Raw genomic sequence first — 13,756 nt, forward strand, 5'->3', positions numbered from 1 at the left:
AAGCTGATCTAGGGAGAGTGTGGGGTAATGCTTTGTGGGTTGAAGGTAGCATCTGAAAAAAACTTGTATGCTGCCTTCAGGGACTGAAGCTGTTAATTTTGAAGCTCTGCAATTCAGAAGTTGACTTCAGAATGAAATTCTTTTTTTTTTATTTTATATGATGGAGGCTTTTCTCTCTCCCCCCCCCCCCCCCCCCTTCAGAATGTCTGTTGTTATTTGTGCTATTGTTTGTGCCTAGACTTGCAAGCTGCTACAGTTTTGAATGTAGCTGCCCATCTGCTGCTTGGATATTTATAGGCAGATCTGTGGAGTTCCTTCTAATCTCTCAAGTCTTCAAAAACGTTAATGAATTAAACATCACAGTGGTCTTGTAAAAAAGGGAATTAGATGGAGGGACTGAATGAAGACTAAAAGAGATAAATGACTTGCTGAAAGCCATATGTATATTTCTAAGCAGAACAAGGGATAGAAACCAGATTATTTTTTTTCCTGACTTTTAGTCCTGTGTTTAACAGACCAGCTACGTTCTCTTCCTTGGTACATGATGGAGGAATGAAGAAAGTACTCGTTCTTTGAAACGTGCAGTAGATGCTCATGAACAGACCAACCCATTTAAAAACCTTGTAATGTGTACTGAGGGTATTAAATGTTACAGGTCTAATGAATTTGAGTAGACGTGTTAGTATTCTCATGGAGTCTGAATTAATTTTGACAAAAAGAAAACACCTGTTATTTGTAGGGCAGCTTCTCTGTAACATCTTACTTCAGTCATCTAGTCAATGTGAGTCTGTCAGCTTCACCCTCTGCCCTTTCTCTTTAACAGACTTTTAAAATGGTATTAAACAGCGTCTGGACATTGGTTCTTATTTAAATTTATTATTAGATGGGACTGAAGATGTGTAGCAGAAAATGCAAGTGATACTCTTATTCATGAGAAATTAAGCACTTTTACGCTGAATTACATAATTCTTATTGTATGTGAATTTGGTGGCTTTTTGTTTGTTTTTGTTTTTTGAAACAACTTCTTGAATTTTAAACTGTATTGACTAAAACAGTGTAATTTATAGTCTTTCCAGAACCTAGAAATGATAGAAGATGCAGCCTACCATGTCATGATTTGATGTCACATTAAGTGCAGCCTGAAATATTGTTTGCATTTTTATTTGTTCTGTAAATCTATTTTTTTTTTTACTATTTGTTTGCTGTCTCCTTAGCCTTCTGTCCTCCCCCTAATGTATATCTATTTCATTTAAGTTTGTATTTAAGAGAATTTTCTCAACTAGTATTGGTTTCTGCTTGGTAGGAGGATTGGGAGAGTTTTCTATTTAACTGGAACACCTTTCAAATATTTAGGTTTTAAATACAAATATTATGTGAACTGAATTTTACCAATTTTCTGTGGAAACCTGCAAAGGAATGAATACGTTGTTGCAGACTAACACTGCTGCATTGATTTAAAAACCTGAAAGCCCAGGTCGTTCAAAAGAAGTTAGTGAGGTTCTTCAGTATAGGGTTTTTTTATTTTAACGTTTCCTGTAGACAGAAGGTTTACAAGTTGGCATATGGTATTTTAATTGGCAAAGTAGATTGCAGGTGGGCATGCTCAGAAGTTTTTCTGAAATTCAGCAAACAGGTTTAACTTGGTTCATATCTGTATAAAATTTGAGCAGATAAGTTATGTCTCTTGCTTTAGAAATGATAAAATGCAGTTTATTGAAGTATTCCAGTTTCCTCAAGTGAAATCTGTTCTCTCAGTGATGTTGTTTCTTCTGTAGCTTTTTTCTACTTAATGAGTCCAAATGCCTTTTTTTATTGGTGAATAGGCACTTGATGTGTTTGTTTCAGCTAAACAGTGGTACAGCATTGAGCAACACATATTTCCTCATTCTAAATTGAGAGCTTGATGGTCAGTTTAAGAGCCTGTCATTTTGCCTTCCTCTGAACAGGTTAAAAAGGCTTTACATTTATTTGTAGGTCTAAATATACTTATATCTGCTTTTTAGCAGTGTACCTTTTTAAAACACCTTTGATAGCTCCCACTGGAAAGCAGACACCAGCTCTCTTGGAAATGTTTAACTTTCTGGTATTAAAAAAGGCATTTAGTTTAATTCATCCTGAGATTCTCTGGAGTGTTAAAGATATAGAAGGATGTTAAACCTTATTTTTAAACCTGAAGGTTTGTTTTTTTTTTTTCTGGTATGTTCTGACAATCTGCCCTGGTGAGAGTTTTCTTCTAGATGGACCACATCAAAGCTGTCACAAAAGAGAATTGCATGAGTTTCTAGAACAAAAGCTAGGTGTTTGAAATTATCAGCAATTGGTTCTAATTGTTGTGACTCACCTCCCTCCACTCTGAATGAACAGAATCCTTCCTTTGGTTCCAGGAAATACTGAACAAAAGAACTATTCTGATCCATGGACAGTACCACTACTGTGGCAGAAAGCCAGGCAGTGCTTTCATATTAAATAAATTGGTCTTTTCACAACAGCAAGAAACATGCTTCCTAGAGTCATTAAGTTGATGCAAACTTTAGTTTGCATGTGAAAGTATGAAGATAATAAAGTTTGTGTGTAGGTCTGGACTTTCTTCATTGGTGATGATAAAGAGCCATTTGTAATAATTTTGAAATACAGCTTGGGGAGGAGAGGGAAAAATCATTACCAGGTAAGAAAAGAAAAAAACAATACTGCTGAACTTAACTAGTTTACACAGGGTGGTTTGATTGTTGTGTTTGAGCGACAAAAATGACTGAGTCAACAAACCTACAAATTTTTGTCTGAAGCATACAGGAGGCTTTAAAAGGATGCTTATATGAGTAACTGTTGAAAGTGCAAGCTGTCTTGGGACTCAGTTTCCGGAAAGAACTGAAACGTGTTTGTTTCCTTCTATAATATGGGAAATGCATATTTCATGTAATTGATGAAAATGGCACTTAAATATGGAGATCTAGGGATAAGGAATGGGAATGGACATTGTGAGACATTATGCATTGGAACAGGGAGGAACAGTAAAAAGTTGTTAAAATGTCATTTCTGTTTCATAATAAAAATAATTATTCTGCTGCTTGTTTGTAATAAAGCTCATTGTTTTAACAAGAGGAGGAATAACTATTCTGTTTTACCTCAGGCTCTCTGGAGGTTTTTTGGGTTTGGTTTTTTTTTTCTTTTCTTTCTTTCTCCTGGATCATTTATAGTTTTGATTCAATTAATTCCCCCTCCCCCCCAGGAAAAAAAAAATACTCTGTGTGCAGGAATGCTGAAGTATCCAGATGGGTGATTCCAGGTTGTAGTCTGAAGTCCTTTGCCTGTAATTTAAGAATTTTATTTTTAAAATCTGTTTTGACTGGATACTGGCACATATCTTGAATTTTGTATCTCTGTGAAGATTTAAGGGTTTTTTACTATATGGATTGATTTGTGCAAGTATGAACTCAGACATACAAGCATATGCCAGTTGCTACTTTTGTGTAGGCAGGAAGAGGAGGTTGCAGTTCAAGAATTCTGTTGATTTGTCAGTGAAACACAAAGACTTAATCATAGTGAATTGCAGTTCATAATGCAGTAACAATGGGATGAAGGTGAGAAGGGATTTGGAGCCAACAGGAGCAGAAGCATTTCCAGCTATAGGTTAGACATACTTACTCTAGCTCTTGGATGTTTTTCTTTAATTGAAGACCTTCTATTGGCAGGGTAATGGCAGTGTCCTGACATCCATGCAGCATAATGTATTTAATTTTTATATTTCTGGTAATATGAAATACACTATGCAAAAATGTAATTTTATATAAACTCATTTTATCTCTGAATGACTGAGCAAACAAATGATCTACTTGTAAATTAATAGTAGTTTAATGGGGTTAGGAAATAAGACTTTTATATCAATGTCCTTGGTTGAGAAGCTGCTTTGATTTATTTTTTTTTTTTTTTTTATGAGGAGGAAGAACTCCTTAATTAAATGTTTACATGGAAAAATGCATATGATAATGTTTTTTTTCTTTGGCTTTTACAATACTTTGGATTTCAGTTACAGTGTTCTGTGCTTCCTTCAGAAGAGTACAAAAGTGTTTTGGTCAGTGCTCATTCTAGTGACATATAATTGATTTCCCATGCTTGACAATTTAAACGTCTTGTGTTTCAGAGCTGTGAAAATTATCTGCAGTAGAATGGAAGCTTCAGTAATATTACCCATTCTGAAGAAAAAATTGGCTTTTCTTTCAGGTAGTGTTTCTATTTCCCTATTGGTTCTCTGCATAATTTGGATTTTTAAGTTGGTTACTTGTATTTGCTGGATGTATTTAACAGAAATATATTGTTGATTAGTGCTGGGTCATATTTCAAAAGGATCTCTGAAACTTTTAATCTAGTAGCCAAGTTATTGCTGTTGGCATTTAGCACATGTTCCACTGTAGCCTCTAACTCAACCCACAAAGTTGATGTCATGAAGTTTCAGTCCATAAATAGAAGAGTAGTAATTTAGCAGACATACAAGAATAATCCTTTCTGGTTTTCTAATGTGGTTTTAGAAATAGAATGTTTTCAGAATTTTCTTCAGAAATTTTTTCCTTCCTTTTCACCTCTGTCTTTTTTTTTTCCAACATAGAAATGGATGGGAGCTGAATTAGCCATGCATTGCAACATTTTGATTATTGCCAAGTAGTTAATTCAGGCAAGGCTGGAATTATTGTTGTATTTATTAAAACCTCTTGAACCTTGGGTGGAAAATAGCTTTCTCTTCTCCCTGTGCAGAAGAAAAACAAAAGGAAATACTTAAAATGATGAATGAAGTTCTCCTGCTGATTTCACTGTTGTCATATAGTGGTGTTAATTCTTGGTGTTTAATTTTCAACTCTAGGTAGATAACTTGCAGAACACTTCTCAACTTCATAAATTGACAGGTGTTGTCATAAATAAAAATTCTTCTGGTTTAGTTTATTTTAGCTAGTCTAGTTTATCCTGCTCCAATCACTTGAGAAGTGAAACCTGTTCCTTTGTTAATAGAATTCATTTTGCTTTGAATTTGCACGCTGTGCCCAGCAATTACACATCAAACAATTCCTGTTTAAAAACAAATGCACACACCCACCCCTCAACTCATATTAAAGCCTGGGACAGTGGGTAACTTCACCCATACTAATAGCAGGTGCACGGTGTGTTGGTTGTTCAGCATTATACTGCAAGGGGAAGCTCTCATCAACTAGAGTGCATTTTCAATTTGCTACTAAAGCTGCCTGATCCATTTTGAAATATAGATGTTCTTAGTGGAAAGTAATTTATTGAATGGCAGTTTAAATGTTAGGAACCTTTTTGAACCTACATATTTCTAAGTAGGTTTGACCTTCTTGGAATTTTGTAGTATTAATGAATGTTTTAATTTAATGAATAGTAAAGATTCATGCAGTAGTTCTTTTAAAAGCGTTCTTCACTGTAAGTAAAGGAACCTGACAGAGAAATCGGTTCATCATGTCTCTTTAAAGCAATTTTTTATACCATATAATTTCATGAATAAAAACATATGATTAATAAAAATTCAGAAAAATACTATTTTAGCAAAACATCTCCAGTGTTTGTATGCTTTTGCCATTTTTGAGTTAAATTGGTACAAATGATGTTGGCCCTGCCTTCGTTTTCTGGAAGCAAAAAAGAGTGGTTTCTAATGGAGTAGTGTCTCCTCAGATTTGGAATCCATGGCTATGTAGCTTCTATGTTGACAGATCATTACAAATAGCAGAGAAAAAATGTCAAGCTGCTGACGCGCAAAATAGCTGAATAACCGCTTTGATGCAAAATGGATTAAAATTATTTTTTTGTGATGCTTTTAACCTAAATGTGTTTTCAGTTTATAAACTACACCACTTCAGAGTTAAATAACACACATCAAGCTAACTTTCCCTGATATTATTTTTCAGGTTTAGTTCTAAGCCTAAAGACTTAGTCTGAGTGTGGCGCTTTTTTGTAAGACAAGGAGGTGGTGTTTGCCATGCCTAAAATCATAATGTGAATGGATTTGTCTCACTAATTGTACTATTCTGAAGGGGATGGTATATACTTGTAACTCAAAGGAGTTACAAATAATACAAGCAAGATCAAAGAACAACTTTCTTATTGTGTAGTGTATTAGTATTCAGAAATATTAGATCACATACATGATAGCCATTACATCTCAACTGGTGACTTTAGGTAATATTCCTTTAAAGACCCATTCAATATTTTTCAGCGTTTTCTTTAAAAATACAGGTTTGAATGAATATGATTCTTAGATGGATAAGGATATACCAGTTATATTTTACATGAATGACTGGCCATCATTTTTCACTGAGGAAACGAATCAGTGATAACTCCTACCTTGTTCTTTTTTTGTGCTGTGGCAGGTTGACAGACTATTTACCTGCTCTGTATATACTTCGGTGCAAGAAAGCTGCACAAAAATCACAGTGAAGGCAGAATGCAGGTGTTTGAATCTTTTCTAGTATCCAGAAATCTTTAGAAATAATGATTTCTTGAATCTTTACAAGGTGGGAGAAAAAACCTATCAGTTGTTACACAAGATGACTTGTCATGAAACTGAATAAATTTAAGTAATTATTGTGAAATATCAAGAGATTATAGTTTTGGGGTTTGGTTTGTGGGTATTTTTTTTGAGTCAGTTCATGTTTAAAAATGCTGTTTAAATCCAGGTATAAAAGAGAATTTCTGTTTGTCTAGTATCTTGCATGTGTAGGCTTCCAATGCCTGTTCTAAACTTTCATTGGTTAAACCTTCTTCCGCACCAGAGTCTTTCAAGTCTGTGTAAAGAAATCATGAACTACTAATAGTTAGCTGCTTTTGTTGGGGCAGGTGTTTGTCAGTCTCATGAATCCAGAAGTAACTTGGAACAGAACAAGTCCCTTCTAGTTATGAATTGGCTATGGTAATGCTAGCTACAAGTGCAAGAAGAAAACGTGTCCTTCTGCAAACCCTTCATTCCCTGGCCATGTATACATTCCTTAAAATTAACAACTTTAATGCTCTATTCATGAGTTCATGGGTAAGGGAGGAGAGGGCGTGTTAGATGGAATTCCTGCAAATATTTTGTCTAGTAGAGTCCTGAGCTGCTGCCATGGCTTTTGGAGCTTTGGACTTGAGTTCTTACTTTTCCTATTGCAGGCTCACTCAGTTTGATCACCAAATTCTGTGCAGTCAATGGTTTAATGCTTATGACAGTGTTTTCTTGCTTCTCTGCTCCAGTGATTTTTCATGGTTCCCCTATTTTACAACACGTAACCCATTTTTTAACCTGGCTGTTGCAAATTTTAATTCCAATAGATTTATTTTCTATATTCCTAAGAACTGCTACCCTCCTGTCTCTCAGGATTTCCTCATGCATAAGGAAAGACCAAATGATGCCTGAACACTTAAGGAAAGGCTTCTTTATTAATTTTAATGTTTTAGTCCTGTTGAGAGATGATAGCTAACAAGCTACCATTGAGTCTTCATGGTTTCTGAGGTATTATTTTACATCCACAAACTTACCACTTTCATTTGTTGGATATAATGTGTGCCTACTAAGCATTGTCGCAAATGGAGAGAAGTGTTTTCTCGAAGTGTACAGATGAGAACAAACGTCCAGTTTTTAAAGCATTGAGGGGTTTTCCTTACTTTTTCTCCTGCTGCTTCACTCCAATTATCAGGCTTTCTGCCATTCAGAAACAGAGAAGGGTAACTGTGACTTCCTCTTAGTTTCTGCAAAAAGGATCAATCCATTTATTCTTTCTAATATAGCACCACTCTTTAATTCTGTTTAGAAATACAGTTACTAAAAAGCGCATTGCTGTTTCCCAGTAACAGTTCTCCCCCCAAAAAAGAGAAAGGGAGGGGAACACTACTCTTGCAATGGGCGACCAATTAAAGCAGTCCTTTATGAAAATGTGGGAAAGGCATGTGTATTGGTAGATCTTTAATACCCTTTAGGGAGTTTGTGCAGCTTTGGAAACAAAGAGGAAAAAAACGTATTGCAATTAAGATGCCAACATATGTTGTGTAAACAAACAGTGTTTTGCCATTATTTTGCCTACATCTCTAATGGATGGGGGAATTCTTACCAAATTATGTCAGTGTACCTTTATGCATTTGTGAGTGTTACATGTGTGTATGTGCTTTGTCTTATTTCTGCACAGCTGTTACTAATCTGTTAAAAGTTGTTTTTACTGATTAGATGGAACTTCAGCTCTGCCAATATTAAGTAACTTTATGAAGAAAAAGCATGATTTAATGGTATTAACCAGATGAATAACACACTTAATTTGAGAATAAAGGTATTCTTTCTCAGTTTATAGAAATTTACTTTGCTTTGTTTTCACCCCAAATAAAGCTGAGATTATCATTATGCTTGTAGTTTTTTCTAAAATACAGAGGAAATTGTATAGTAACTGTTTACTACATGTACTTAAATGGCTCTGTGGTATTTTTAAAAATATTTTAAAATAAAATAGCTAATACATTAAAACTTATTCTAAAAAATAACACTGAATAAAATGGAAAAGGATTTCAGCTACTCCCAATAGTGGCAAACTTAATTTGAAACTGGTTTAAAGTAGAGATGGTCATTAGTATAAAAAAAAAAACCACCCTCAAGAATTAAAAAAAACCCAAACAACCCACCCCCAAACTTTTAAGATGACTGAACTTGCAGTTTAATAAGCTATAAACTAAAGCACTATATCATTCTAGAGTTACGTTTGGATTCAATTCATTAATGTTCTTCTCTTCATGTGCAAATTCCTGTCCCCACTTGTCTTACTTCCCCTGCTGTCCTCCTCCCTGAGAAACCCAAAATATTTGATACGGTTTTGAAATTAAGATCTCTTTTTAAAAGATTCAAGAGCAGAGAGAAAAAAAAAGAGGTAAGGTGGCTTGCTCAAAATGGTGGATACATGAACTAATAAGTTGCTCCAAATTAAGTGGAAAGATGCATTGCAGCCACCTTTGCCCCCTTGTAGTTAATGCTCTGAGTTAACAGCTCTTTTAGGGGCAAGTGTTCTGGTGTCAAGGCCTTCTGCCTTCAAAAGATCGCCAGCCCCTGTACTTAGAGATGTGATGATTGTAGAAGAGTCAGCTGCACTCCTCATTTCTTTCACTCCGCAGCACTTGCTGATGGACCCTTTCAGGGAGCTGTGTCAGTATTTATTTTTCATGGGATATTTGGCTTCAGTTCCAATTTAAGCAATGAGTAAGAAGCCAGTCCAAATCCATTTTGGTTACTGGCTCATACCTGTGTCATTGAAAAGTCGATGTTTTTGAAATGTTCTTTCTTCTGCTTTCTTTAAAGATCCATTTTTTTTAACTGTACCTTTCCAGAGACTTCTTGAGAGTCTGTGTAGTGAAAAACAACCCAAATGATAGTTGTAGAACAATCTACTTAAGTGATACTGATATGCTACATGTAACACTTGTACTGAATCTCCTAATGGACATATAAATGTGAGACCAGCTCTTTCAATATTTTTGTTGCTGATACTGTTTGTATAACTTTTAGCAGCAGGGTTTGAAAATGCATGGGAAGATTAAAGCAACTGGTTGGAAATATTTATCTTAATTGTGCGGTGACTGGTATGTGTTTCTAAGTAGGTCTGGAAATCTTCAGTGTTTGATGAATGAACTACCAACTTAAAGTAAGTGCCACAGGCAGCCTGTGTGCTACAAGATCCTCCTTTGTGCAGTCAGTGTTTCTAGGTGTTGCATTCTAATTGGAGCTGCTGGGAACATGCTCACCTTGAAAGCTAACCAGGTTGCTGACAGGCTGGTAGTGTGGAAGGTCTATGAGATATCTTTTAACAATGTAATCTAGATACACAAAAGTAATGCTTCTGGAAATCTTGATTTGTGGTGTTTATGTTGAAAGTACTAGGTAAAAGTCTGACAGCTACAGATGTGGTCTGTGCTCTGCATGCCTTAAATATTGGTGTGGCGAGTGAATCCTCGCAACTGAGAGGTAAAATGTCAGTTGTGATTTTCACAGAAACTTTGAAGGTTACTTTCATGATGTATTTTGAGACCACATACCTACAAAGTATTTCTTGTACCTTAAAGCCATCACATTTTTCTAATGACTTTTTCCCCTGAAATAGGAGGGAAGGACAGAAGAAGTGGCCTCATTCTGACAATTCCATTATGCCTTGAACAGACGAGTATGGATGAGCTGAGTGTCACACTAGACTACCTTCTGAGTATCCCAAGGTGATTCTGTTTGGGGCTGCCTTCTTTTCCAGTGGTGGAAGGGATTTCTTTATTTTTTTGTTATTTGTCTTTCAATACCAAACAAATTTTACATAAATGTTTGTTTAAAATGTGATACTGACTGACTTAGAAACATAGGTCCCAATAAGCTAAGGGATATCTGCTGAGGCCTGTGCATATCCTTTTATTCTGTATATCTGGCTTTGGGTGTTTTTATTTCCTCTTTTCTTGGGATATCTTTGGTAATTTCTTTTTAGTGATAATACAATTAAATTACTATGTAAATTAACGAGCCATTCTAATGAAATTCCTAAGCTTGCAAAGGTAGCATTGCCCAATGTAAAAAAAGCTTCCTCCTCTTTCTTTGCTATGTGCCTAATCTTTATAGCTTGTTGGGCTTGAGTGTGCACCGAGTCTAAAAATATATGGAGTCTTACTGAAGTTAGTGAGCAACTCAAATGTTTAAAGTTAAGATACTGTTTAAATGTGCTGAATGACAGCTTGAGTGTCTTGTCATCCAGACCTTGCTGTAAAACCGTTGCTGGTTGAGTTCTGCACATGTAACCCTGCAAGTTTATAGTTACAGTTCTTGGTCCTAGCTTAGTTAACTGCATTTTGTTTTATTAAGATCCAGAGATCAATCTTTTATCATAGCTTTGCTTTGTTCTCTTATGCTATCGATTTAAAAAGGAGAGAAGTCTCTCAGATAAATGCTTGCTTTTGTATCTTTACATTCCTTCTCTGGAAACGGGAACAATGGCACAACTAAAGGCTGTTTAGTGTGCTTTGCTTACTCAGTCTAAAAATGCTTTAAAAATACAATTAAATGATCTGGTTTTGTTTTTGTAGTCAAGACTGTTAAAAAAAAATTCTGATTGGGGAGAGAAGGAAAGAATAATTTCAGGTTGCTTACAAGTAAAGCATCAATAGGTATATGAGTATATTGCATAACATTTTAGTCATGGAAGTTTTAGGGTTTTTCAAACAGCGTTTTGTCTTCTGTAAAGTGATGAAAATACCAAATGGTCACCTATGCAAGTCATCTCATTGACTGTCATGTGGTTTAACCCCAGCTGGTAATTAGGTACCATGCAGCTGCTTGCTCACACACCTCCTCACCCTGAGGGGCAGGGAGGAGAGTTGGAAGGGAATGTAAAACTCAAGGGTTAAGATAAGAACAATTTAATATTTGAAACAGAATAGAAATGAAAGAACAATAATAATGATGACAGTAACAGTTATAATGAAAAGGGGAAGGGAAAGAATAATATCCAGAGGGAAAGGAAGAAAGGAACAAGTGGTGCACAGTGCAAGTGCTCACCACCCACCGATGCCCGATGCCCAGCCAGTCCCCAAGCAACGATCTGCCTGCCTCTGCCAACCCCCCAGGTGTATATACTAGGCATGATGTCCCATGGTATGGAATACCTCTTTAGCTAGTTCGGGCCAGCTGACCTGCCTGTGTCCCCTCCCAATTCCTTGTGCCCCTCCAGCCTTTTTGCTAGCAAGGCCTGAGAAACTGAAAAGCCTCACATCAAAACCAGAACACAGCACTGTACTAGCTCCTAAGAAGATAATTAACTCCATCCCAGCTGAAACCAGGACATTGACTTAAGGACTTGGCTGTATTTGTGGAACAAATGCAGGCATCCTTGTTCTAGCATTTATTCTGCAGTCTTATCCTGATGTATGTTTTTACGTATATTAGTGTAAAAATAACTGACTGAAAATTCAACCAAAGTACTGTTTGTACAAACTGGGAAATCTGTTTGAAGGCAAAATTTAGTGTTCCCATGTCTAATGTTCTCTTTGTCAGTCATGGAAAAAAATGACCGCTCTTTTTATGGTGGCAGTATGGAAAAATTATGGTCATTTTTGTTTGCAGGGGTTTTTTTTTAGTGGGAAATGCAAAGGTTTTGGCCTAAGCACTTGCCCTTTTTGTTCTGGAAAGACTTGCTGCTGAACAGTGTTTGAAAAAAGGAGGGGTGTGGGGAGGGATGTTGTCCCAAATCCAGATAGTTGTCCAAGAAACATTAATGTTACTTTTCCCCTCCCCCCAGGTTCTATGTGTAAGGTTACCTAAGATGTTTAACTTTTAATTCAGTTGTGCATGACGTATGTTGTAACTGTAACTGTTCTGAAGTATGTATTCTAGTGTTGATGGATAGCTGTGTCCAGAATTTGAGAGGCATAACTGTTCATAGTGTCTTGGGTAAATGTCTTTGGGGGCTGTGTGTGTGGGAGTGTGTAAAGCTTTCCTAAAACTTCAGGCAACTTAGTCCTCGTCCTTTCTACTGTTACACCTTTCTTTCATGCTATTTAAAATTATTGGATTATGAAGAGGCTACTTTGGAATCCTAGAAAAATAGAAGTGGAAATATTATGCTATTGTCTGTGCGTACTGAAGTTTGCTTCCTTCATTGTATTCTCTGTATTGTTGCTCAAATCACCAAGTGTGTATTTTATTTTAACTTTCATAGAAACATTTATGTTTGTGTTGGCTGAACTTTTCACAAGTGGTAGCTCACTTTTGAATTTGGATGTTTGTTAGGGTGTTTTGGGTTTTTTAATAGGTTTAGTAGAGGAGAAGAGCAGATGCTGATATTGCTAGATACCAATGAGCCTGAGGAAGCCGTGTCTCAAGATGCTATAGTTAACACTAATCATCCTGTTCTTGAAAGCAGTGGTAGTATGCCTTTTTGCATACGTGAAGCCCAAATGTTCAGAGTGCTTCCAGAAGAATAATGTGTGCAATCTTAGAGGTTCCTTAAAACCAAAAGTGTGTATGGATTGGCAGCCAGATTTTGATTATTTTTTTGCTAAATAGATATTTATATTGGTAAGGTGCCTTCCCCCCCCCCCCCCCCCCCCCTTTTTTTTTTAAAATTCCAAGATAAATTTTTCTCCCACCCATACTGATGAATCTCAGCTTACACATGCAATAAATAACAGTTACATTAATTGGTGTGAAATGTAAAACTTACTGTTGCATGTGAGTTGCTTTGGTTTTTGTAAGCTAAGAAGATCACAGAAATAGCTTTGTGTTGTAATTGCAGATTTGGGTGCTGACAATAAGTTAATGCTTTTCTACCACATATATGTCATGTTTTTTAGTTAAAACTTTGCTGAACACAGAAATTTCAACCTGAGACATGATACTTAGTGTGGTAACTAATGCTAAAATCATGGGCTCAATTCTTTGTCATCTTCTGGATGCTGCTGTGCTGGTTTTGAGAAGGTAACACTTCCCAGCTATTGGTGATATCCAGAGGTTGCTGTCACCATTGAATAGCGCACAGCTGTTGTTGTGAGCGCCTTCTTGCCAGTTTCAGTTAGAAATGAGCTGGAGAGGTCTTTGTGGAAATGCAGAGTGAGAAAAGTTTTCGCTATTTTCTCCCATCTGGTACTTGAGTGGAAGTGCTTTTTGAATTTTTGGCTTTGCAGCCAACTGTTTTCAACAGGTTTTTTCTGTAGTATACACATACTCAACCTTATTAGAAGAAAAAGAGATGATGTCAGACTAAAGTACTCTTTCTTGTAGATC

At 36.2% G+C, this 13,756-nt stretch overlaps 1 protein-coding gene across 4 annotated transcripts in view; it reads left to right on the plus strand.

The window, feature by feature from the left end:
• SESTD1 (SEC14 and spectrin domain containing 1) overlaps positions 1 to 13,756 on the plus strand; it is a 56,051-nt gene that overhangs the window by 8,231 nt on the left and 34,064 nt on the right. For all 4 annotated transcript variants that reach the window (XM_055718555.1, XM_055718553.1, XM_055718552.1 and 1 more), the window contains 2 exons: positions 4,139 to 4,218; positions 10,104 to 10,212. In XM_055718555.1, the coding sequence (XP_055574530.1) occupies positions 4,164 to 4,218; positions 10,104 to 10,212 (164 nt within the window). In that variant the 5' untranslated portion in view covers positions 4,139 to 4,163. The remainder of the gene's footprint in view (positions 1 to 4,138; positions 4,219 to 10,103; positions 10,213 to 13,756) is intronic.

The sequence above is a fragment of the Falco cherrug genome, chromosome 8 (assembly GCF_023634085.1).
Source record: "Falco cherrug isolate bFalChe1 chromosome 8, bFalChe1.pri, whole genome shotgun sequence".
Classification (NCBI taxonomy): domain Eukaryota; kingdom Metazoa; phylum Chordata; class Aves; order Falconiformes; family Falconidae; genus Falco; species Falco cherrug.